This window comes from Hetaerina americana, unplaced genomic scaffold (assembly GCF_022747635.1).
Source record: "Hetaerina americana unplaced genomic scaffold, ioHetAmer1.1.p SCAF_4, whole genome shotgun sequence".
Classification (NCBI taxonomy): domain Eukaryota; kingdom Metazoa; phylum Arthropoda; class Insecta; order Odonata; family Calopterygidae; genus Hetaerina; species Hetaerina americana.
The window spans coordinates 35,456,396-35,480,589 of NW_027286985.1; the positions used below are offsets into that span (position 1 = coordinate 35,456,396).

Here is a 24,194-nt window from a genome sequence, read left to right on the forward strand (position 1 = left end):
TTTCGAGTAGAGCTAATTCCAAAGTAAGGATAAACACTTGCGTATATCGTTCTCCACCCGAATTAGGTCCTTACGTGTACTCGTGGGTTTTATGAATGAATTATCCGTCAATTTACAACTAAAGTTATCTGTCAATTTATAACTAAACCCATTTACGTATCCTTAAGATAGGCACCCAAAATAAAAATGATATTTCTTCGTGACACTTGACTTTTGAGAACTTTTTCAATGGCAAATTTAATTGAGTTAAAACAGCCCTTTGCTAAAACCACACTGTCGTGCTTCCAAATTTAAGTTAAACTGGGAGTGAGTGGACGAATTGACTTTCCGAAAACTTTCATTTCTTTTGAACAAAAACCAACGAAGAGACATTAGGCATGGTGGGAGATGAGAAATGATTGCTGGGAAAAATCCAAAGGAAGCAGGAAAGGTGGATGCAGAGCAATTTTACTGTCGATGGAATATTGAGGACTTGTTGTTGAGGGTAGGGCGTTCAGATGGAATGTATACGGCATTGAAGAAAAGTTTAATGCAGCTTGGTGTGTCAGGCTTTGTCTTATAAGGCGAAGCGAAGAAGTCGCGATATTCAATCTTTGTCCACCCAAAAGAAACATTAGAGACCAAGGAACTCAGATATGTCTCGCTATCACTCCCAATCTGGGTCTCCTTTCATTTTAATGTCTCCCAAGTTTACAGCACGAGTTAAAGCGCTTTGTACAGGACCAAAAGGCCTCTTCTACCCCTCATTCCTGTCCCTACCTAAATGGTTTTTAGGGAAAGAATGCATTCTTTGTTAAATGAAATAAATGGCAAATATAGGTTGGCTCATGAAAGGTAAGGGTAAGACGAAATGAAGGACAAAGGGTAGCTCATGCTTGGATGATCTTTTAAATTTTTTTGTTATATCTGTAAAGACTTTTCTGATTTTCTCACTAAACCGGCTGCGATATTCCTCAGGGCCCGGGAGAGTATCCCATACAGGGCGGCAGTGGAGAGTCTTCCATCCCCACCGTCGTTTGGATTCTACCCGCCACCCGCCCCACCTTTTCCGCTCTACTTTGGTCTGGTCCCCGGTCCCGTCGGCTGGTACCGGGTGGCCAGGTCGGGCGCCAAGCCCGTCGGCCGTCCCATCATGTCGGCGACGATAAAGGAAGGTGGACGCAAGGGGAGGGTGCACGTCTTCAAGAAGAAGATCAAAGGTGAGTCGGAAAGTACCGCAGGAAGAAATTTACCAATTTTTCTTTGAGGATATCGTTCCCATAGAAAATGATAACGTTGCCACGCTTAATCGGGTATCAGTTATTACACAAGAGAGTGGTATTTGAAAAAGCGTGATCACTTTTCTAAAATTCATGTGAGAGATTTAAAAAGAGGATACCCACATTGTGATTACCAGAGATCAGCAAAGTGATTGTTTTGTTAAGAACTTTGTAGGCTTCAAGTTCTATGATTTCTGAATTCAAACTCTTTGCCTCAAAATCTTCCGACAACTGTAGCTAGTCCAAGTTTGGTGTTAAACTGAGAGAACCTCAAAAACTGAAACTTTTAAGGGTTTGGCTCAGTTTTTCAAACCTGCGAGTCCATTTAAAAATACTTTTACAGATTCATAGCCTTCTGAGCGAATGCCAAAATACTTAACCCTTGTCTGTATAACATCAAGTACAATTGAAATGTAATGAAATAATTGACTTTGTAATTCCACACACTTTATTTAAAAAACACACGACCCAGGTTTCGACGTTGAACGTCATCATCAGGTGGTCCTCATAGAAGCACGCTGGCTATATATACCTTCTGATCATAGGAGGGGGGGGGTTGGTCAGAGAGGGAGGTCGGAGGGGTAAAAAAGGTTACAATGTAGCTGGGAAGAAAAGAGAATTACGAAAAAGGTCATCCCGAAAAAGTGCATGCTTGTTTCCTTTGATGTACGCAACCTTTTCACCAACGTGCCACCCATGGAAGCGGTGAACCTTGCCGAAGACATCCTCATCCGGAAATCCATCCCAGTTCCAGCTATAAGTGAACTTTGTGCATTACTTAAGACGTGTGTTTCCCAAAATTATTTCATTTTTAATGGTACCTATTTCCAACAACCCAATGGTTTAGCCATGGGCTCGCCCTTGTCCCCACTCCTGGCCGATATGTATATGGACAATTTTGAAAAAGTTTTGTTCTCCTCAGCCTACCCTCTCATTAATAATGTATTTTGTTGGTTAAGATATGTAGACGATGTCTTCTGTGTGTGGACAGGTTCTGATAGGCAACTAGATCAGTTTCTAGCACATCTAAATTCTATCAATTCTAATGTACAATTCACGTGTGAAAAAGAGGAAAAAGGTTCCCTGAATTTCCTCGACCTATCCATTTCTAAAGACAAAGATGGGTTACAGTATTCCATTTTTAGGAAAGAAATGTATACAGACCAATTAATTAAATTCTCTTCAAGGCATTGCTTCACCCAAAAGCTTTCGGCATTTCATGCAATGATCCACCGTTTGACCGCTATCCCTATGTCAAAATTCAATGTAAATAAGGAACTTAATGTAATTAAAACGTTAGCAGTAAACAATGGGTATTCAGAAGATCTAATAAATAAACTTTACCGGAATAAACTTACAAAAATAGCCTTAAGCCACATTTACAACCCCGAACATGTAAAAGATCCCACTGCCAAATGGCGGAGAATACTATATCTAGGGACTATTTCTCAAAAAGTAATTAAAAGTTTACCTAAAGAAAAAATTAAATGTGCCTTTTACAGTCGTTCATGCCTTAAGAACCTGATCTCTCACACTAAAGACAAAGTCCCCGAAAACGAGAGGAGTGGAGTGTATGAGTTAAAGTGCTCGGATTGTAGCACAAAGTATATTGGACAAACAGGACGGAAATTTAAAGAAAGGATTAAAGAACACCAAACATGTGTAAAAAATAAGAACATAACATCCCTCTTTGCAAAACACCTCATCGAAAGTGATCACAAAAGTGACTTTGTGACAAAAATTATTCATTTTGAAGAAAAAGGTCAAAGGCTCGATGCTTTGGAGCAGTTAGAAATTTTGAAATGTGTCCGTTGGAAAGATGATCTTGCCAACGAAATTTTGTATCCCTCCCACTCCCCACTCCTAGACCTACCACTCTTCTAAATCAAAAATGTAATTCTCTTTTCTTCCCAGCTACATTGTAACCTTTTTTACCCCTCCGACCTCCCTCTCTGACCAACCCCCCCCCTCCTATGATCAGAAGGTATATATAGCCAGCGTGCTTCTATGAGGACCACCTGATGATGACGTTCAACGTCGAAACCTGGGTCGTGTGTTTTTTAAATAAAGTGTGTGGAATTACAAAGTCAATTATTTCATTACATTTCAATATGTTATGCAAATTCCACAAAGTTACGCCTGAGACAACAAATTTTATCAAGTACAATGTTTTAAGTTTTGTATGAAGTTCATGATTGATTTTTTAAAGGAACTACTTATAAGTTTATTCATTTGCATCTATGAAAAACAGGCTCTTTGAATGTTGAGGGCTGGTGGTGGATGTTCGGTGAAATTGAATGTTTTTCATCCAAAATCGACATGGCGCTAAAATGTGATATTTTTTTAAACAAAGACGGAAAGATTAATGTTGATGAAATGTATGAATGACCATCCTTAAAAACCGCACGTGAATTTACACACTAGTAGTAATAGCATAAAAATTAATTGCAACTATTTTTAAATCAAGTAATAGGATATATTTTATTGTTTATTTGTTTTTCTAAAATTCTTGTGGAAAATTTTGAGCCCATTTTCGTACATATAATGGCGATTTTAATTGAAGTCGAGTTTCCGTGAGCACATGCACTACCAAAAATTTGCTTCAGTCAGCCGAAAGTTAGTATTAGAGCTTGAAGATGGTCATGTACTTCAGCGTGAATATCTCTTATGGCCATCCATATCCTTCACGCAATGTGTATCCTTACCTCATCTAAGTCTCCCTCTCCCCCAATCATTGAGGCTCAATTTAATCTATCAAGTGTGGTATTTTCGTCGCATTTCATCTGGAGGCGATTCCTCTCCCCTCACCCATCATCAAATCTTTTATAGATTGAAACCCATTGTTTTCCTTAAGGTGGACAACCCGGCACTGGCAATTTCGAGAAATTCGCCGCCTACCGGCCCAGTGCAACCAAATCGGACTCACCCTCCCGCCGAATCGTGTGCTACGTGGAGAGTTGGTCCGCTTACAGAAGGGAGCCGATGGACTTCTCCAGCACTTCGCTGGACCCTCTCGCCTGCACGCACCTCATCTACGCATTCGCGGCCCTTGACCCGCACTCTTTCGCCATCACGCCGCACAACGAGGACTTCGACATTGTCAAAGGTGAGTGGCTGGGACGGTCGCGGCCACCCGGAGAGTGGCAAAGTGTCGAGGTGTGCTTGTTCGGTCGAATCTGCGGATGTTGTATCTACAAGTTGTCCTGATGTGCCATGCGTAGTGTTGCTCTACCGCGGCACAAATATGACCTTTTTCCTCTCATCGTAAAACAGCAAAAGCCCAGGCCATCGTAATTTGGTGAAAAGTGGCTGTATTTTTGCATATTTTCAAAATGGTCTTTTCTTAAATCAAGTTCGGTTTTTTTCCTTATACTCGCGGGATAATTTTTTTATTTAGTCGAGAGGAGTAAAGTTATTCCATTATAGCTTCTTAAATACTGTCACTGGCATCAGTGGGCAATTTATGGTAAACAAGAAATGCCTTTATTGATTTGGAATAGGTTCTTAGTTACTTCCAAAAGAATTTCAATTGAATGATGTTTCACTTCGATCGTCTTTTCGCTCCTCCTCTCGAGACCGGAGTCTTGTTTGCAAAATATAGTTTTTCTCTTCATAAAAGAGTATACTGTTAGAGTAGAATATTTCTTTATTGAATTCAGCCGTGTGAAACGGAAAATTTGCTCATCAAGTTCATTTTGATTGAACATTGATTAATTTAACTGATTAGCCCGTTCTTATCAACTTCTTAAAATACGAGTATTTCTGTCATCATAATTTTTCAAAGAGTTCTGTAAACGTAATTCCATGTTGTAAAAATTAATATTTCAAATTCTGTGTATTTTTATTTTATGTATTAAATCTCTGAAATTTTTCAATACGCACTGATATTCAAGCTTATGATAAGCGGTTTATATATACTCTCAATACCCTTCACTGTTAACGTAGCAAGTCATATTATACTCTGGATAGCCAGGATGTGTGGCTATTCAACAGGCTACCTCCCAATGCCTTGAGTGCATGCCAAGCAATACTACCTTGATCAAAAAGTTCCCGGAATAACCACCGTGTGGCGCTCCCATCGTTCCGATTTGAGTTCTGTTTTTTTTGTTAAATTGGTACATCTGTTGTTGATATTCCCTTTAAATCTTAGTGTCATAACTTGACATTTGCAAAAGTTACGTAGCCAAGAGTACATCTATCTCTGTGTGTGTTGGCGATTTTTTACAATTGCAGAAATGGATTTAAATTTGCAACAACGAACTTGTATTAAATTTTGCGTAAAAAACGGATTTAGTGGCGCGAGGTATCTCGATCCCTACTTGAGGTGCTTTGTGGAGGGCACTTTGAGTGAGTTCGCCGTCCGTCGGATGGGACGTTAAGCCGCGGACCCCTTGGCGCCTTTCGTAAAGAGTAGGCTAATGCCGACGCCGGGTTTCTCTCCACCCTTCATCCTTTCCTGTCCTTCCCCTATGGCGCAAATGACCTTAGCTGTCGGTCGCCTCCCCTCAAAACTACTACTACTACTACGGACGTTGGAAATGTTGGAAAAGTGTTTCGGCAACGATTCTCTAAAAAAAACGGTCGTTTACCAGTGGCACGAGCGGTTCAGAAGTGGTCGTGAGTCAATCGAAGATGATGAACGCAGTGGCAGACCATCGACATCGAAAGTCGGTGAAAAAATTGATAAAGTAAAAGAAATGTTGGTCAATAACCGCAAATTAACCATCAGAGAAATAGCGGAGGACTTGAACATTGCCTATGGATCCGCCCAAGACATTGTGGTTAATGATTTGGGTTTCCGTCGTGTAGCAGCAAAGTTGGTGCCAAAAGACCTCAATTTCATGCAAAAAAGAGACCGTGTTGACGTCGCAAAAGACATGATTTGCGAGGCTGAATCCGATCCCACATTCATCAAAAGGATCATTACTTTAAAAATTACCAAAATATAAAATGCTTTAGGTATAACATAATTTTCTCACAGTGGAAATATATATGAAATGGAGGTTGAGTCTTTAGTTGTAATGAGTGCTATGGTTGGTACATGAGGGCAGTGAATGTATTTTTTCAGTTTCAAAATATGTTTTTAGGAAACACTGAACCTGCTTAATCTAATATGATGTCAAAAAATTATTTCCTGGAGAATAAGCAAAATATCTTTTCCAGTTTTGTAATGGTTTGAAAATAGTGTCATGGATATCTATTAGTATCTGAAACTGGAATTACTGGTTCATTTATTCTGGTTTTCTGAAGTTATTTTCTTCCTTTTGAGAAGAATAAGGTCAATTTATCATCTTCAGAGAAATTGGTTATCACCAAACATCTCTATTTCAAGTACATCATGAATAATGTGTATTTTAAATTGCTAAATGATGAGTAAAAAGTGTAAAACAAAAAATGCTTGCATGCCTCCAGCTTCCTTTTTCCACAAAGTTTTATGAAATGATGATAGAAGTATCATCCTCAGAGTCAACTACTAAATGGCTGCAAGGTAATCATGAGCTTACTTATGTCATGGTGAAGACCTTTTGTAAATTTACACAGAGGCATTATTGTATTTATTGTTTATCTCCTTGTGATAAGGCACAGCATCTTTAAGCTTCTCAATCTTTGTTAATCTTCTGATTATGCTGTAAGCTGTTTCCAGTTCAGTGAAGGTGTTATTAAAGGTCTGATTGTGAGGCAAATCCTTATTCATGGAGCATTTTTTTAAATTCATCCTTTGCCCTGGTCTCTTTACATTTGTTCACCATCTGTGAATCCATCTACGTATGCAAAGCAAATTTATTTGAAAATCTTAAACAGTTTTATATGAAAAACTAAGCACTAATAAGATAAGAACTGATAATCAGGAAATTCAGCCCATCAATACTTTTCTCTTCTCATTTTGTATTTAGTCATTTAATATGACAGGTAGTATGCTATTCTAGCAATAAGTGCTCTTAAACATAGCAGTTGTCCATCAATTATGATTAATGTTGATTAACTGCCCTTCTGCCTACATTTTAAACTCACCCCATTTTTTCTACATTTGAAACACTCCCAGGGATTACTCAATTTAGGGTGCAAAAACTTAGGTCCTCGGGGAAATGCAAAATGTGGGTTCCACTATAGGATAATCATCAGAACTAGGTGATTTGTTAGCATCATTGGATTTAAAGGTGGGAAACAATCTTGGTATTTACATCACACAATAAGAATTTCCCACCAATTCCAGAGGGTAACTGTAGGATGAATTTGGTTATTAGAGAACAATAGGAAAATGGCATGTTTTGTGCTTTTATGCTGATAAAGTTGAACATAAATTGTGTTGAGAAACCTTTTACAAACCGCCTCATTTCCTTGAGTGTTGTAATGCTTGCTGAGATTGATAATGGCAATTGAGATTGTATCAAATTATGCATGGTGAAGTCATAATTTGTCTGGATTATCCCTCAACACCCATGCAGGAAGGTGGATAGAGAATACTAAAGACTAAAAGGGCAGGGAGAAAACGTGGAAAGCAAACCTCCTGCCAGCAAGGGATGAGTCAGGACAGTGTTGTGGATCCACTCTGTGTGCGGCCATACCATCTGGCCTGCGATCCACCCAGGTGTTTGCCATGCTGGAGACCCGTCAGAGGAGAAGAAGATCCTGGAGAGTGAGCTTTCTGGCTCCCTGCAGGATTTTGGATGCCCTGTAGCGACCGGGATGCGATACCCCCCCTCTTCGGCCCTGGATTTTGTGTGAATGGGAGGATGGGAGCTAGCCACTCACAGTCAATCAGCTTCCATTGTGTTTTCGCTCCAGTGGCCAGTGCCAAGGTTGTGGGTGTCAGGGTAGGGAGGTAGGAGATGTAAGGGTTTTGGTGGGCCCTTGCATCAAAGATCCAAGCTGAAACAGACCCACTCCCGAAGTGCTATGTCCCTCGAGTTATCCCTGGCCATTGCTCTGGCTCAGTGGAGTGGCATCCCTAATGTGTGGCTCCATAGTTGGTAGGTAGGCCAAGGGATGAAAAATTTATTATTATGGAGGAAAAAACATTTCCACCACCTAAAAGATCCTATCCAGGCATGGCTGGGGAGATAACGGTTATACTGCATGCAAGCAGTACTTGATAATGTCATGTGCTAAGGAAGATAAGACCTTTAAAAAGATATCTCCTTTCCTAATACGGAGAGTGATGTCGCAGTTCGTACGTGGTGACCCCAAGAGCGTGAAGAAACTGAGGGATGGTACCCTGCTTATTGAGACCCTGAATGACAGAGAGTAATAAAGTATTGGCTATGCGTATGCTCCATGACATTCCGATAAAGGTGGAGGTGCACTGTGTGTGCACTCTAAACACTTGTCAGGGAGCCTTCAATGTATAGGGAGTCACTAGCCATTATGACCCCCTATACATGGAAGTCGACGAAATCAAGAGAGAAATGTTTTCTCATGAAGTGATTGATTGTCGTCTACTAACCACAAAGGGCAGTGGAGAAAATATCAACAGTACCTCCGTGATATTGACGTTAATGTGAGACAGGCTCCCCAACAAGGTGTTCATTGGGTATGAATCTGTTCCAGTATGGCTGTTCGTACGGAACCCAGTGAATTGTTCAGTGCCAATGCTTTGGCCATGTCGCATCATGATGTGAGGGCAGGGCCACCTGCCTGCACTGTGGCAAAGATATGCACAGGGGTAAAGATTGCACCTCGGAAACACATTGTGTCTATTGTGAGGGTGCACACCCAGTATACTCCCATGAATGTCCGTAGATGAAAGAAGAAAGGAAGGTCATGGAGATAAACACACTGGAGAAATTCTCACACATGGAAGCGAGGAGAAAATACAGGGCACTAATTGCTCCAACTTTCTCCTGGTCCTTTGGTTCCGTCGCATCAATCCCTTTGCAAAGTGTACCATCGCCACACAAACAGAAATTACAAAGGACAATGCTGCGGACATGCGTGCACAAAAAATTAAAAAACCAAAGAGACCAAGAGTCATAATGAGCCACCTACTCTGATGGGCCCTTCAAAGAAGAGCCCACCAAAAACCACCTAGGGGAATACACTTAATGAGTGTGAAAAGACACCATCCCCTTCACCTCCAGCAAAGCCAAGAAAGCCGGAGGTTATGGATGACACCATAGTATCTCGGATGCTGAAGTCCTTGTGAGCGAGTTGAGGAGGAAATATCGCTTCAAGCGACAATCGTGAAATGGTTGATCGTCTCATCACTTTTTAAAAACTTATTTATATGTACTATATTCAAAACTTTCTTACTCTCGTGGTTAGCCTGTAACCTTCTCTACTCAATATTTGAATATCTTGATAGTAATTTTCGTAAGATTAAATTTTAAATATTGGTATTTTGTCGTAAATTTGATGATTTCATTAAATCAGATTGGCATCATTTCATAACCACTGCAATATTAATATATTCTTGACTGATGATAACTATTGAATGTATGCAAATTTAATGTCAAATGAATATTTATCACTGTAGGATTGGTTTTTGGCAACTATCTAAACTGTCCTACATTTTCTCATAGCTTCTTGCTCCACAATATTACATTGCCTACTCCTCGTAATGCATCCTGGGTCTTCCTCTGGAAAACCTCCCCTACATTTTGTCTTCAGTAATGATCTTCAGGAAACTATCTTACCCCAGGTTATGCACAACCAATTTTCCTCTTCTTCTTGTAAGTGTCCTCCGCAAGCTTCTCTTTCCACCCACTCGTCGAAGTGCTTATTCATTTGACCTCTATATATTCATTTAATTTCAGCATTCTTCTGTAACACCACATTTCCATCGCTTCCAATATTATTTTATCTGTTGTTCTTATCGTCTGTGTTTCACATCCTTTGAAAAGTAGATTCCAAAGATAAGTTTTAGCAGATCATTTCCTTATGTCTAAACTAGTACTATTTGCCCTTAGTAGTTGTTTCTTCTTACATAAAATCTTCATAAGCATTCCTTTTCTGATTACTGTGTGTATGTACGGGGGGGACCCAAAAGTAACGGGAATTGGGCTGCGGTTGGGAGCGAGAGTGGGGGAAGCCTTTGTTCGGCCGGTCGTACGTCAGGCTCACCCCTCCTGCGTCAGTATGCGCAGCGCTGTCGCTGTGACTGGATCGGTCCGTCCGTGAGGGATGTTTCAGTGAATCAACTTTTTTCATTTCGGCGAAAACTGTGATGGCGGATTATCAAGAGCAACGCGCTGCAGTGAAATTTTGTTTCCTGTTGGGGAAATCGGCCGCGGAAACTATTGTAATGCTCAATACTGCTTATGGGGAAGCTGCCCTAAGCAAAACCAGAGTCTACAAGATGTTAACACGTTTAAAAAATGCTGAAATTTCAATTGAAGACCAACTCCGTTCAGGTCGCCCTTCACATCAAGAACTGACGAAAACGTCGAAAAAATCAATGCCCTCATTCATGAAGACCGTCGCAGAACCATTGATCAACTCCGTGAGGTGTCTGAAGTGTCATGGAGTTTAATTCATAGGATTCTAGAGCCGATCTTTGGCACACAGGCGACTGGTTCTTCCATCATGACAACGCGCCGGCTCATACCGCCCTCTCTGTGTTGCAGTTTTTGACAAAAAACGGCATGACATCGATTGTCCACCCTCCTACTCACCGGATTTAGCTTCGTGTGACTCCTTCTTGTTCCCCAGACTCAAAAGGGACATGAAAGGAAAGCGTTTTGACACTGTAGAGGGGGTAAAACAAAAATACAAGAAGGCCTAAAGGACATCCCGATAAATGAATTTCCGAAATATTTTGAACAATTGAAGCATTGTTTGGAGAAGTGCATCGTAGTCAATCGGGAATACTTTGAAGGTGAACAAAATTTAATATAAATATATTGAGAACTAAAGAATCATAACAACATTCCTGTTATTTTTGGGTCCCTCCTCGTATCTCTTAATTCTTCCAACACTGGTGACCTTGCTGCTTAGATTGCAAAACTCTTCAACTTGTTCCAGTGTATCTTTTCGTAGTCTTAATTGGAAATTACTTTCTCTTCTTCGACCGTACATGTTTCCTTAGTTGTAAACTTGATGTTGTACTTTTTCATCCCCTTCGTATTTACTACTTTCTTCCCTACCAGTACAGCTATATAATCCTAAAATCGGAGAATGCTTATTATTTTACCTTGAATTCGTACTCTACCTCTAATATTTTCCTTGATCTCGTTAATTGCCTTCTCAATAAATTCATTGAATATCAATGGCGATAAGGAGCAGCCGTACCTTACTTTAATTTATCTATTTTCCTGCTTTCACCGCATCTAATCGATTTTGCCTGACATCTGGATAGAGTATGCATTATTTTGGTTAATAATGATTTACTTTTAGATAAACAAAGGTTATTGTTATTGTAATCGGACGTGTTTAATGTCTCCCTCGCCCCTCGAATGTCCCCCGCCCGCATTGCCTGTGTGATCCGCTGGTCATTCACCAACCGGGGGCTCTTCACATCATCGCCGCCCGCTTCGACGCCCTCGCAGGAGGTTACAGGGCCGCCGTCGGCCTCAAAAGGATGAACCCCGACCTCAAGGTCCTCATCTCCGTGGGAGGGTGGGCGGGAGAAGGCGGAAGGAAGTTCTCGCAGATGGTTTCCTCCGCGTCCAGACGCCGCGAGTTCATCAGATCAGTTCTCCACTTCCTCAAGGAGCATCACTTTGATGGCGTCGACCTCCATTGGGAATTCCCAGGTGAGTCCATGGAGCGGGTGCAAATCCAAGGGGGAAGGGGCATGGCTCCTTGTGAATATTTTTGGCTGAAATATAATTCAAAATGAACATTAGTAATTTGCTCGAAACCAATTTGGAATACCTACTGTCCTCTGACCATTTTATCTACTGCAGGGTGTATTTCATCCTCTAAGTGGGAGCGATAATTTTCAGATTTTACATGATTTTTCAATTTTTCTGGATGAGAAAGGTTGTAAAATTGCATTTCCCTGTATATGATAATGAATGTCTTGAAGAGATGATCACTTTAGGGGCTACTGGTCCAGGGTGGGGTCAGCATCATACAAGGAAGGATGCTGCAATGTATTGGTGTCCATATCTGCATACTTAACTTGAAAGAAAAATGATATTAATCTTAATCACCATCATAGGGAATGAATATTAAATAGCCAATAAAAAAGGGCACAAGTATCAGACTCTGTAACCAGCTACTGAGGTCATTAAAAGAAAATTGAGGGTTCAACAAATTTAAAAAAAACAAGTTGTTTGATAAAAAACTCCTATTACAATGTTAATGAACTAATGGAGAAGGGTCAATTTTTCACAAGTTGCTTTCTATATTCTTGGGTGTAATGGACAATATTTTACTTGCTATTTTATTTTGATGTTAAGATATGTAATTTACATGCAAATGTCTAATATTAAATAATGAAATTGTATGAAATTTGTTATTTGCTGTGTCCAATTTTTGCACACACATCATTGGAAAAATATTATAAAATTATTATTGGAAGATTATCAGGTCAAATATGATTTCTTGGCAGAAAACATTTTTTTCAGTTAAACATTTGCATCATATTCTCTTTAAGGAGAGAATGATTACATCTATGCACTATTTTGTTTAAAAATAAACTGTAGAAATTGCACACAATGGTTAACTACAAAAAATGCTGAGATGCTTGAGACTTATGCTCATTCACTACTCCACTTCCAGGAGCTACAGAAACAGGGGGAGTGCCAGAAGACAAGGAACGCCTTGCTCTCTTAACTGAGGAATTAATGGAAGCTTTGGGGCCTAATGGCATCATTTCTGCTGCTGTTTCTGCCTCCAGATTTAGAGTGGATGATGGTTATGATGTTCCCCGCCTAGCAAGGCAATTGTCCTTCCTGTCCCTTGTCACATTTGACTTGCACGCTGAAAGGGATGCAGCTGCCATCCACCATGCACCACTTAAGATGACTGCAGCTGATACTGGTCTGGGCCACTTCTACAATTTGGTGGGTATTTATATTTTCATAGTTTTTATTTGTAACCAAAATAGAGATCCATCTTATTAATGCAAAAATTACCAATTGTAGGATTCTAATCTAGGAATTTATTCATCATAAGAAATATTTGAACCCCTGATAATTTTGAAAATAGCTAATTACCTCTGATTACTTCTTAAATTTATCTGAACTGTGGACATAAAAGGAAATATGCAGTTATTTTCAAATTTTTAATGAAGATGGTAACAATAGATGCATACATACTTTATTCATTTATGCCTCCTTATATTTTCTGTAGGATAAGTTGATGAGATATTGCTTTGCAGTGGACTCCTGATTAAACCTTTTTTAATTCTGATTATATTTCAGGATTATGCTGTGAAATACTGGCTCAAGAAGGGTGCATCTCCAGATAAACTGGTTGTTGGTGTTCCCTTCTATGGTCGTTCATTTACTCTCGCCAATGCGACCCACAATCAGCCAGGAGCTCCTATTGCTGGTCTTGGCAAGCCTGGGTTTTACACACAGGTAATGCGGAAACAGAGAAAGTATAAATATTATTTTCCAGTGGATAATCAATTCAGGTCATTGAAAATAATTTTTGGTCAGGGAAAACTAATTTTACACTATCTATTGCAGTTTATTTTGAAATATTGGCTCACTCAGAAATGAGTGAAATTTTATGGACAAATTAGATAAATTTTGAAAGTCTTTTGGGTATCACTGGCCTTTTGCAGATATATATTTTAGAAGTGCTTTAGATCCAAACTTATGGGAAAACCCTGTTTGTAGACTTTCATTGTAAATTCTCATTATCAAAGTGGAAGAAGTGATACACATGGAATATATCCGGAAATACATTTTGTTTTGAATGTATGACTGAATTTATCAATGAATATTTATTATTAAACTGTGAATGCTTTGTTATTCATTTGAAGCTTGAATGCAGCAGCAAAATTTCTTTTAGGGCCCAGGAGGCAATGTTCATGCACGAAAATTCTGACTAATGTCCAATGTAGAATTTTTTGTGCAGATATTAGTGAAGATCATTGTTGAATACCTTGGGTCTAGGGATAAAAGACTCACAAGCCAAGATCTGGTTTCAGACCTGGTGAGAGATATCCTGGGGTTGCCTGTTTGTGATGAGGTTGAAGAGCGTATTCCACTCGCACAGAAAAATGATTAGGTTGCATAAATCAATGTTGTATTATAAAATACTCATTTCTCACACGTAATTTGGAGACAGGGTTTTCCACCGCTTAATCTTGAAATTAAATAAATCATAGTGATGTCAAATGTGGACATTAGTTTCAGCCATGACACTTGAAATCATGTCTTACCAACAATAACCATTGCAACTCATGAAACAGGGGATTTTTGGTCGGACAAAATTTTGCAAATATCTATTTAGACAGAAATACTCAGTGAAATGACTTGCTGGATACTTTAAGTCATGTTCTAATGCTGACCTAATGTGCCACTATTTCAGTTTTTCCATGGAAGTTTATCATAATTTTTTATCTACTCGAGCAAGCTTTTATTTTTGGTGGTGGATATGCATATGCTGAGACAATGCACATATTTTATGGGAATTCTGGTCTATCAGCTTCCTGTGCAGGAAATGTTCCACACAGTTGATCATGGCTGTGACATCATGTAATGTAATTTAAATTGTGATTAGCATGTAAAGAGTTGCATATTTTTTGTAGTAAGCATATATTTCACAAGAATTGCATTTGTTAAATCTTATGTTTGATAAAGATTTTTAGTAATTTTATATGAATTTATGAATCCAGTGGTATCACTCACTAAAATTTCCCATTGAGGTATTACTTTGATATTAAAGCATTGTAAGATAAGTTATTCAGTCTTTAATTTCCTTAATTACTAATTGATGGATTACTTATCACTGAACTTTACTCACTGAATGTAAGCTGAAATATTTCAAGTACTGCATTGCAACCTGCACTAACTAAAGTAGGAAAAAAATCCAGAAGATTTTGAGAGAAATTATTCTAAAACCTCTAATCTTGGCTCTTTTATTCATTTACTTTCTTTTAGGAAGCTGGATACATGGCTTATTTTGAAATCTGTGAAAAAGCAGAGGAAGGTGGAGGATGGACAAAGAGAGTAGATGAGGGAGGATCTCCGTACATGGTAAAAGGAGACCAATGGATAGGTTATGACAACCAAGAGAGTATTGCCAATAAGGTTAGTTAGAATTACTTCACTAAATTGCTTAACAGTGTGTACATTTTAACTGAGAGTTTACTTCACCAAAGTTTTGGTCATGTCTTTGGAGTATTAGAAACTGCTCTGAATTTGACTGATTTCTAAGTTATAACTTGTAAGAAATTCTAAGTTGAAGATTTCTTCTCATTATGTTAATATATTTCTGATGCTTATCTTATTAGTACATAATAGGCAACAGTATGAAACTATAATAAATGGTATTAGGGGCCATGTATTACACTTTGACTTTGCCTTCAAAACAAAAATTTCGAGTTTTATTTTTCAACAGTCTTGGAAATTGGTGATGACATCATGAGTTAACTGTAAAATAATCATTTTAAACAATTAAAATGACTTCATTTATATATATGCTATAAATAAATCATATATGCCCATAATCTCTTTAATGTATTACATCACACTGGTGAAAGTAAAATGCTAAAAAAAATTAATTTATCAAATCACACATCCAGTCTTTCAAAACTATATATTATAGAAAATTGTCCATAATGGGAATGTATATGGCACTATGCAATCCAGTTATATGCATTTTTCACTGTATTGTCAAAAATACCTCTTAAGCTCATTTTCTGAAATGATCAGTAGTAATATGAGTTGCTTTTTTGACGTTACTCTTAGCCAATCCTGATGAATTCAATTCTCTGTGAATCACTATTACAAAACACTGTTATTCATATTAAAAGAGGTGTTAAACAATTTATATGATGAAAAAATACTCAGTAAACTGGGGTATTATAAAAAAACATGGCTTTGTATAAAGAAATTAATAGAAGCTATCACTAAAATTTAAGTTTAGTGTTCTCTGAGACTTTCAGAAGCTCTCATCTTTGTTTACCAAGAGTGGAGGTCATCCTGTCACATTTTAAGCCCATTAATACTAAAGATCTTTGCATCTGCTTAAATCAGAAATGGAATGAAGGGTATGAAACATGAACATGAAAACATGAACAGATATTTATTTATAATGTGCTGGAATAGGTAGACAAATTTGACAGTCTATATTATTTCCCCGAATTGTAAGCATAAGAAAGAATCTTGGTCCTAATTGGCTAGGAGAACTATAAACAGTAACACTAAACAGATGTACATGGTAGATAATGATTCTTGTACTTGCAGTAATCTACATTAAATTATGTTGTAAAATCCTATGCTTAAATGTTTTAACACACGCTTAAATGTTTAATGTTTATTTATCTGTAATATGTTTTATATTACAGATATCTTATGTTACAAACAACCAATTGGGTGGTGTGATGGTGTGGTCCGTGGATTTGGATGATTTCCAAGGGTTATGTGGCAAAGGAAAATATCCTCTTCTTTCTGCTGTTAAGCAAGCTCTTAAACCAGGTAAGTCTGAAGTTTGATATTTCCTAGCACTTTTCATGATTCAGGATATATGAGCATGGCCAGGAAGAGAATAGACACCAAAAATGGGGAGGGAAGTAGTAGTACTGCTCAACATATCAAGCTTTTAGTGATATGACCCTCCTTTATAGGCCAAATTTAAATTAATATGTATTTAATTGTTTACAATATTCTCTATTTAACACTTCCTATGCATTTTCTCCATATTGGTTTGACTATACCTAGAATTAGCATCCCTTATTCAGCAATGGGGAGAGGCATTATTACCTTCCCAATACTTTGAAAGCTTGAGGAAAATGGGAAAAAGTGAGGAATGGGAATATAAAAAATGATTTTCCACCCTGCTTCATATTGAAACATGATATTATGCATATGTATTTGTGATCATATTATTTTTTCTTATCATTAAGTTGCCATGCCTGTGGAGGGAGAAGAGGATTTAGAAATCCCTGGAGGAGGAATTGCTTCACTAGAAGAAACTGAACTGCATGAGGAAGAAACTACCCCTGAAACAGGAGGTGCTGGTGTTGCTGGAGAAAACCCAATGGTGATTCCTCTACCAGGTGAACCTGTGGTGATATTGGGCCCAGGACCATCTTGTAAGGGCTCTGGTCATATTGTTGACCATAAAGACTGTAGCATATATTACCGCTGTGAATGGGGTAGCAAGCATACATATGTATGCCCTGAAGGACTTCACTTTGATACCAAACTTAAGCTGTGCAACTGGCCTCATCTTGCTGGCTGCCTGAATACTGGTAAGGATTTGTCTTCCTTTAGTAATTGCTATTTGTTTGGAAGAAATCTATGCATTAATAGTTTTTGAACATAAAAACACAGAGGAAAATAACTAGAATCAATATTTCACCTATGAAATGTGAAAAAAAATTACTATCATAATTATTAGCTCAAAAAATTCACAATGTCCTTCTTTTCTAACTAATATTTTAATATCAGTTCCAATTCTAAGATGGTCCACTAAACTGATGAGCATGGTTTGCAGTGTATAAGTAATATTTGAGTAACTACTCTTAAATTGAATTTGTTGTTAAGGCCTGTAAAAATTGGTTCAGAGGACTTTTAGAGATTGTTAGTTTTCTTGTAAATCCCTGGTTTAAAGTATCCAGTTCTTTTAGTTGCAATCATTTTTTGGTTCATTGCCCAGTTCATTCAGCTTCCAAGTCTTGGTAACCCATTTCCAAAGCATTAATTCTTAATGGAGCCACAACTTGGGTCTGATCTTTTCCTGTATTATATGAGTTACCAGTCATGACTGTAATCATTCTATACTCTGTTGGGAACTCATATCAGTGTGCATTCTGAAAAGGAAAAACTATTAACTCAGGAATTTACTTGAATTATACGTATAATTATTAGTCTTATAATTTTTTTAGTAATGGGCATTTTTTTTGAGCAATGGGCTTCTTGGCTGAGGAAGACTGTAATTCCTCTGAAGTAGTAAAATGTTGATTTGGATAGATATTTTTTAGTTTAAATGTCTGATTCTTATTTAAACTTTGAAAAGTACATGATTTGGTAATAGCGATGATTGAGGTACATTACTGTATTTTCATAGCACAGCAATCACTTTCTTTAGCTATGAAATTTTGAGAACATCATTACAATTGGTGGGATCCTTTATCTTTTATATCTTAAGACTTATATTCATTCTCTTAAAGCATCTTATACTTTTTTAAAACAGCCAAGCAAAATCCATATAAATGTTGACTGTGGTTAAGCTGGCAGTTTTAGTTTTTGAGAATGTTTCTTATAATCTACTTTAAGAAGATTGACATTATATGTAAGCAGTTAACTCTCATTTAATGAGAGCTTTTTGCAGATGTTGCTAACCATTCCCATCCCAGGTTCACAAGAGGCGGTGGTTCTTCTCTGTAAAATACATTTTTTCAGCTAATTTGGGTAAAATTTCACAGCTAATATGGCTGAAATACTCTCAGATTTGTGCTGCCATAATTCATGCAGTTTCATTTATGAAATAAAAGCAAGCAATAATAACTTTGAAAACATAACTTTTAAATGGGAGCAAAGCATGGTATGAAATTTTCTGTTGTATTTTATTCTTTTGGGGCTAAAACAATTTCTCCCTGTTACTCCCCAAGAGTAGTAATTTTTTAACTGTCAAAAGTTTGAGGAGCTTTAAATTGCCTTCCTTGTGAACCTGGGGTCTTGTTGTAACTTGCATGACCCTGCTGTCTGCTCTTCTTGGTATCTGTTGCCCCCCTCCCCATGCACCCTGTTCATCTTCCCCTTCGACCTTTACTTGTTGTGGGGAATATATTATTATATTCTTGGACATTATTTGCCAAGGGCTATTCTAATTATCTCTGATCTGATTGACTGTCTAAAATATGGGAAAACAGAAGTTTTTTACTACATGTGATTGCGCACATTTCCAATTAAAGGAGTTCTGTTATATCTTTCACATCAGTTTCCAGTCTGGAGGATTTATCCCCAAGTAAAATGATTAATTTCTAGTCAATCATGTGGTAGGTAATGTTGGATTGTCACTTTAACAAATTGATCTGAATTGAATTTCCATTAAGCAAGTGATAGCTTCACTTAAAAATTACTTTTCTGTTGTTTATAACTTTTTTGAAAATTTTAAGGTCCCAAGTTTGCATTTCTTTCTGTTCATTACAAAATATGCTAATTTAATTTTTTAGTTCTCAATCATAATGATGCCAATTTGTTGTTTCTTTTCAAATAACTAGGCCGTGCCACTGCTGGAGCAGGAGCCGCTGAACTTTGTGAGGCAGTGGATGGGGAAGATGAATTGGTACAAGACATTCGTGACTCAGATTGCAGGGCATATGTGTGGTGCCATCAAGGAAGAGGAGTGCATCTTCAGTGCCCCTCTGGATACAGCTTTGATGTTCACAGCCGTATGTGTATGCCTAGCAGTCGGGCCAAGTGCCAGTTAGGACGGACCACCGTTTTGCCGCCACTGGCCGTTACTGGTTCCTACAAATTTCCTGATTCATACTTATCCCGGCTAAGTCTAAACGCTCCTTATCTTCCAACCAAGGAAAGTGTGCAGTTTGTACCCAGTCAGAAACAGCAACTAGTGGGAGGTAATAAATACATTTTATTCATACATATATTTTAAATTGTGTGAAGGATTGAAAGTGTTATATTTATCTTGACAGTGCAACCATGATATCATTATGAGTCATAACTTATAAAAAATATTTGCATCTTAGGATGTTTGATATTTATTTAATTGAGGCACAACTTCTTTTTAAAAAAAATAACAGGCCAGAATCAACACAATATTGTGCAAAAAGACAAAATTGCAAGAAATCCAGATACAAATAATAAAAGGAAATACCACATTAGATATGTTTGAACAGATGGTTAAGTAAAAAATTAAGTATAATAATAGGTATTATGAAATGTGTACGGCCTTTTCTTGTGTCCATCATCTATGTTGTATGCTTTTATGCTTCAATGTCACTACTTCGTGTTTTCTTCTCTAGTCCTTAGAATAATTCAATTTAATGATTTGAGTGACATAAGTAAGGATTGTAGTCTATTTCTTGGAAGGTGTTTTAATTTCTTAATTGAAATCAGGTTTAAAGCCATTTTTTTCCCATCAAGGTTATTTTTAATCCTTATTTATATCCTTTTGGTAAAATATGCACATGTAAGGGCCAAAGTTGTGACTATTGACTAGAACCAGCTAGGTTAATGTGACAGGTATAAGGAAGCCATCTTTTTTATTCATTTAAATTTTAAAGTTAATAATAATGTCTTTTGATTTACTTGATGGCATAATACATGAAGTGGTATGTTTAGTCAATTAAAACCTTTCTCTTTTACAAAGTCAATGTAATCATGATACAATTCACTTCACCCTAATTCATTAAAAAAATAAAGGAGGAGGAAAAGGTATTTTACTATCAAAAGAGGAAGCAATAAATTAATTTGGACAAATTGCAATTATTTTGGAGCACTAATAGGAAATAGGAAAGTGCTAATGTAATAGTGACTCAACAGAGGAAACTTGCTACTGCTCAAGAAGCAGGCCAATACTTGTCCAACCAAACAAAAGTGAGAGCACCAAAAGAAAAAGGCAACTGAAAAAATTTTACATCTACTCTGAAAGTGCTAGTTAAACTGATTTAATGTTTCAAAATCTGCTCTGAAAAATTTTGGTTTCATTGGCTCACCCAAGTTGCCTGAAGTGCTTAGTTTTTTGATTCATGCCTATAGATTCATTTTCATATTTTTTAGTAAATATTTTCTGCAGCTGGTGCTTCCTTCCTATACAAAAACCAAACCTCGTCAGACCAATTGCTGAATATATTAATGAACAGATAAAATTAAACCAATTTACCATTCAAATACAGAATTATAAGAAAGATTTTCAAGTTTTGTTATTTTCAACCTGGATACACAAAGTCCAGTTCTTAAATCCCTTGAATTTCAAAATAATAAGGTTTTCCCTAGCCACAAATATTCTGTTATACTCTTCCATATTTCTGAGGTTTATGCCAAAGTAGCTAATTCAAAGAGTCATTTACTGTTCTTATAAATCCATAGCATACATACTTGAACTTTATGTAGTGGTGGGCACGTGAAGATCTTTACAAGGGTCTAAGCATTTCCTAAGATCTTTACAATTCCAGCATTTGTGGAGGTACAGCTGGGTCCAAATCACATTGGCACAATTGAAAATGTTGGTGATGAATGCAATGACTTTTAGACTGCATGGCAGGGCATTGAAGTGCCCAAATCAATGGTTATGGCACTATTAAAGAAAAATACCACAGAGTGCAAGTCTTAGCAGTCTGCAGATAAGATGCAATTTAGTGAAAGGGATAGCCAAATACATAAATAGTTATATGGCACTTTGGTTACGGCCATGTCTGTGGCGTTATATGTGCCAGACTATGGAAATGGTTGTGCTATTTGTTAGGCTTCATGTGTGGGTGATATGATTTTAAATAATTTTCAAGGAAAATTCTGTATTTAAGGTTCTGCACATGTTAAAATTAATGTTGTCATTGTAAAAAAGTTATTATTTTTCCAATATTCCAGATTTATTCTTCTTTTTAATGCTTAAAATCTGGGTCCATGTCATATATTGTTTTACATTACATATATTTTTATTTTTAATGGGGGAATACATTTCATTGAAATTAATCATGTGAGAACATTATGATAACTTGATAATTTAAAAATTACATTAATGCTCACAGTGAGTAAGCTAATGATGGGTCTGGGTGTATTTTTTGTGGTGTTACCAAAAGTTCTCAAAAGTGCTTTAGTTGGCAGAATTTTTCTCATAATTATGTACCTGATGTGTCTAACATACATAGTTTCATTCATGCTTACAATTTCAGCCCCATTTTATGAATCTTGGTGTGACAGGCTTCAATTAGATGTAGATAAATGTTTTTAAGGTAACTGTCATTGTCGTAAGTTGCTCTGGATTGGGTTTTTGTGTATTCTTAACTGATATTGGATTTCATATCATGCACATATGATATTATTGTTTAACCTCAAATTTATTTGATTTGCAGAGGAAAACTTCAAAGTTGTGTGCTATTTCACCAACTGGGCATGGTACCGAAAAGGAGAGAGCAAATTTGTTCCCGAGCATGTGGATTCACGACTCTGCACCCATGTTGTGTATGCTTTTGCATCTCTAGACCCACATAAGCTAGAAATTGTTCCTTTTGATCCATGGGCTGATCTTGAAAACAGTAAGTATGAAGTGTGAGAATTATTAAGTAAATATGTAAGTGGATTTACATGAAGTTTTTGAAAGAAGGCCATTCATCTAATTTGTGCACTATTTTAGTCAAATCCATGAATTCGATAAGTGCCTGGTGAAACAAAACAATTTGAACAAAGATAATAATCCTTTTATTCCAACTTCTTTTATTTATGAATTTTTTTATTTTGTAATACTTATAATTTTACTTGCAATAATTATATTAAAATAAAATATATACATATTATACCTATATAAATTAGTATATGTGTAACATTGGCTTTTTTAAATTGTTTTCCAGAGGCCATCAGAGGCTTCTTTGATACTAATTTATTGTATAGTTTTGTAAAATAAGCTTTGCTTTGGGCATTCCAATTAATCTGCATCGCCGCCAGTTGATATTCTACTGTATCCATTCAAATCCACATGGTAGAGTGATTTGAAAAGTTTCATTGTTTCTTGGATACTCTGCAGTGGATATTACAATCTTATGCAAGCTTTTCTTATGTGAAAACAACCTTGCTCAGTAGGCATTAATTAATATTGATTCCAGAGTCATTGTTTTTCATTTCACTTCCGGCTCTGGTTCTAGGCTCAACAACTGGTCAAATTGAGAACTGTAGAATTGAAGTGACCATGACTATTCCCAAAATTTTTCAGCATTCTGATAATAATTGAAATTTTGTGGACTACTTTTTCAATGATAAAGAGATATTTTTGTTACCCATAGCAGTGTTAGTGGGTTGCGGTAGTCCAGTGGGTAGAGCGTTGGACTGCAGACCAGGGGGTCCTGGGTTCGATTCCAGGGCAAGGCACTCTGGGCACCTGCAGCTCCACCCAAGCTAAAGTGATTTTTTGGGTACCAGGTCTTTCTGGAAAACCAGAACCGGCACAGGGAAAGGAACTGGCCCCCCTACCCTGATGTGTGAATTTTCACACGCTGTATAGGGCTTAGTACTGGGTGATCTCTACCATCACCTACAACACCGACCTTTGGGTTGATTACCGTGTTTATGGTTTATAGCAATGTTAGTAGTTTCAAAATATGGAAATATTTCAATCTCTCCTTCATCCTTTCAGACTTTTATCAGCGAGTTACCTCCTTACCTGCTCCACGTTCAACGAAACAAAGACCTGGAAGTGGAGGTGGTAGTAAAGAAAGACTATCAGTTCTGCTTGCCCTTGGAGGCTGGACAGACTCAGCTGGAGACAAGTACTCCCGCCTCGTTAGCAGCAGTACTGCTAGAAGCAATTTCATCAGCAAAACCATAGCTTACTTGAATCGTCATGGTTTCTCTGGCTTACATATTGATTGGCACTATCCACGCTGTTGGCAATCAGATTGCTCCCGTGGGCCTGCATCAGATCCACCCAACTTTTCAAAACTGGTTGAGGTAAATACAGCATAAATCTATTTTCGAGGTGCTGGAATTACATTTTTCCCACTTGTTATTTTCATATCAGTCTCTCATACTTATCATAAGTCCACTTTAGTCAGCCAGCTTTAAGCTTTTAATATTTCAAATTCATTTATATTCTGGCACATAACTAAAGTTGATGAGTTAATGACCTTGGGTATCTGATGATACATTAAGCCATTACTAAATGAGTAGTTTGCTTTGATCAGATATTTTCCTT

General features: G+C 37.4%; 1 protein-coding gene across 1 annotated transcript in view; it reads left to right on the top strand.

The window, feature by feature from the left end:
• Positions 1-24,194, top strand: part of Cht10 (Chitinase 10) — a 164,758-nt gene that overhangs the window by 100,102 nt on the left and 40,462 nt on the right. The window contains exons 2-12 of the mRNA XM_071590218.1: positions 915-1,199; positions 4,114-4,365; positions 11,744-11,950; positions 12,924-13,207; positions 13,568-13,726; positions 15,260-15,409; positions 16,669-16,798; positions 17,227-17,574; positions 19,549-19,908; positions 22,363-22,545; positions 23,637-23,950. Coding sequence (XP_071446319.1) covers positions 915-1,199; positions 4,114-4,365; positions 11,744-11,950; positions 12,924-13,207; positions 13,568-13,726; positions 15,260-15,409; positions 16,669-16,798; positions 17,227-17,574; positions 19,549-19,908; positions 22,363-22,545; positions 23,637-23,950 — 2,672 coding nt within the window. The remainder of the gene's footprint in view (positions 1-914; positions 1,200-4,113; positions 4,366-11,743; positions 11,951-12,923; positions 13,208-13,567; positions 13,727-15,259; positions 15,410-16,668; positions 16,799-17,226; positions 17,575-19,548; positions 19,909-22,362; positions 22,546-23,636; positions 23,951-24,194) is intronic.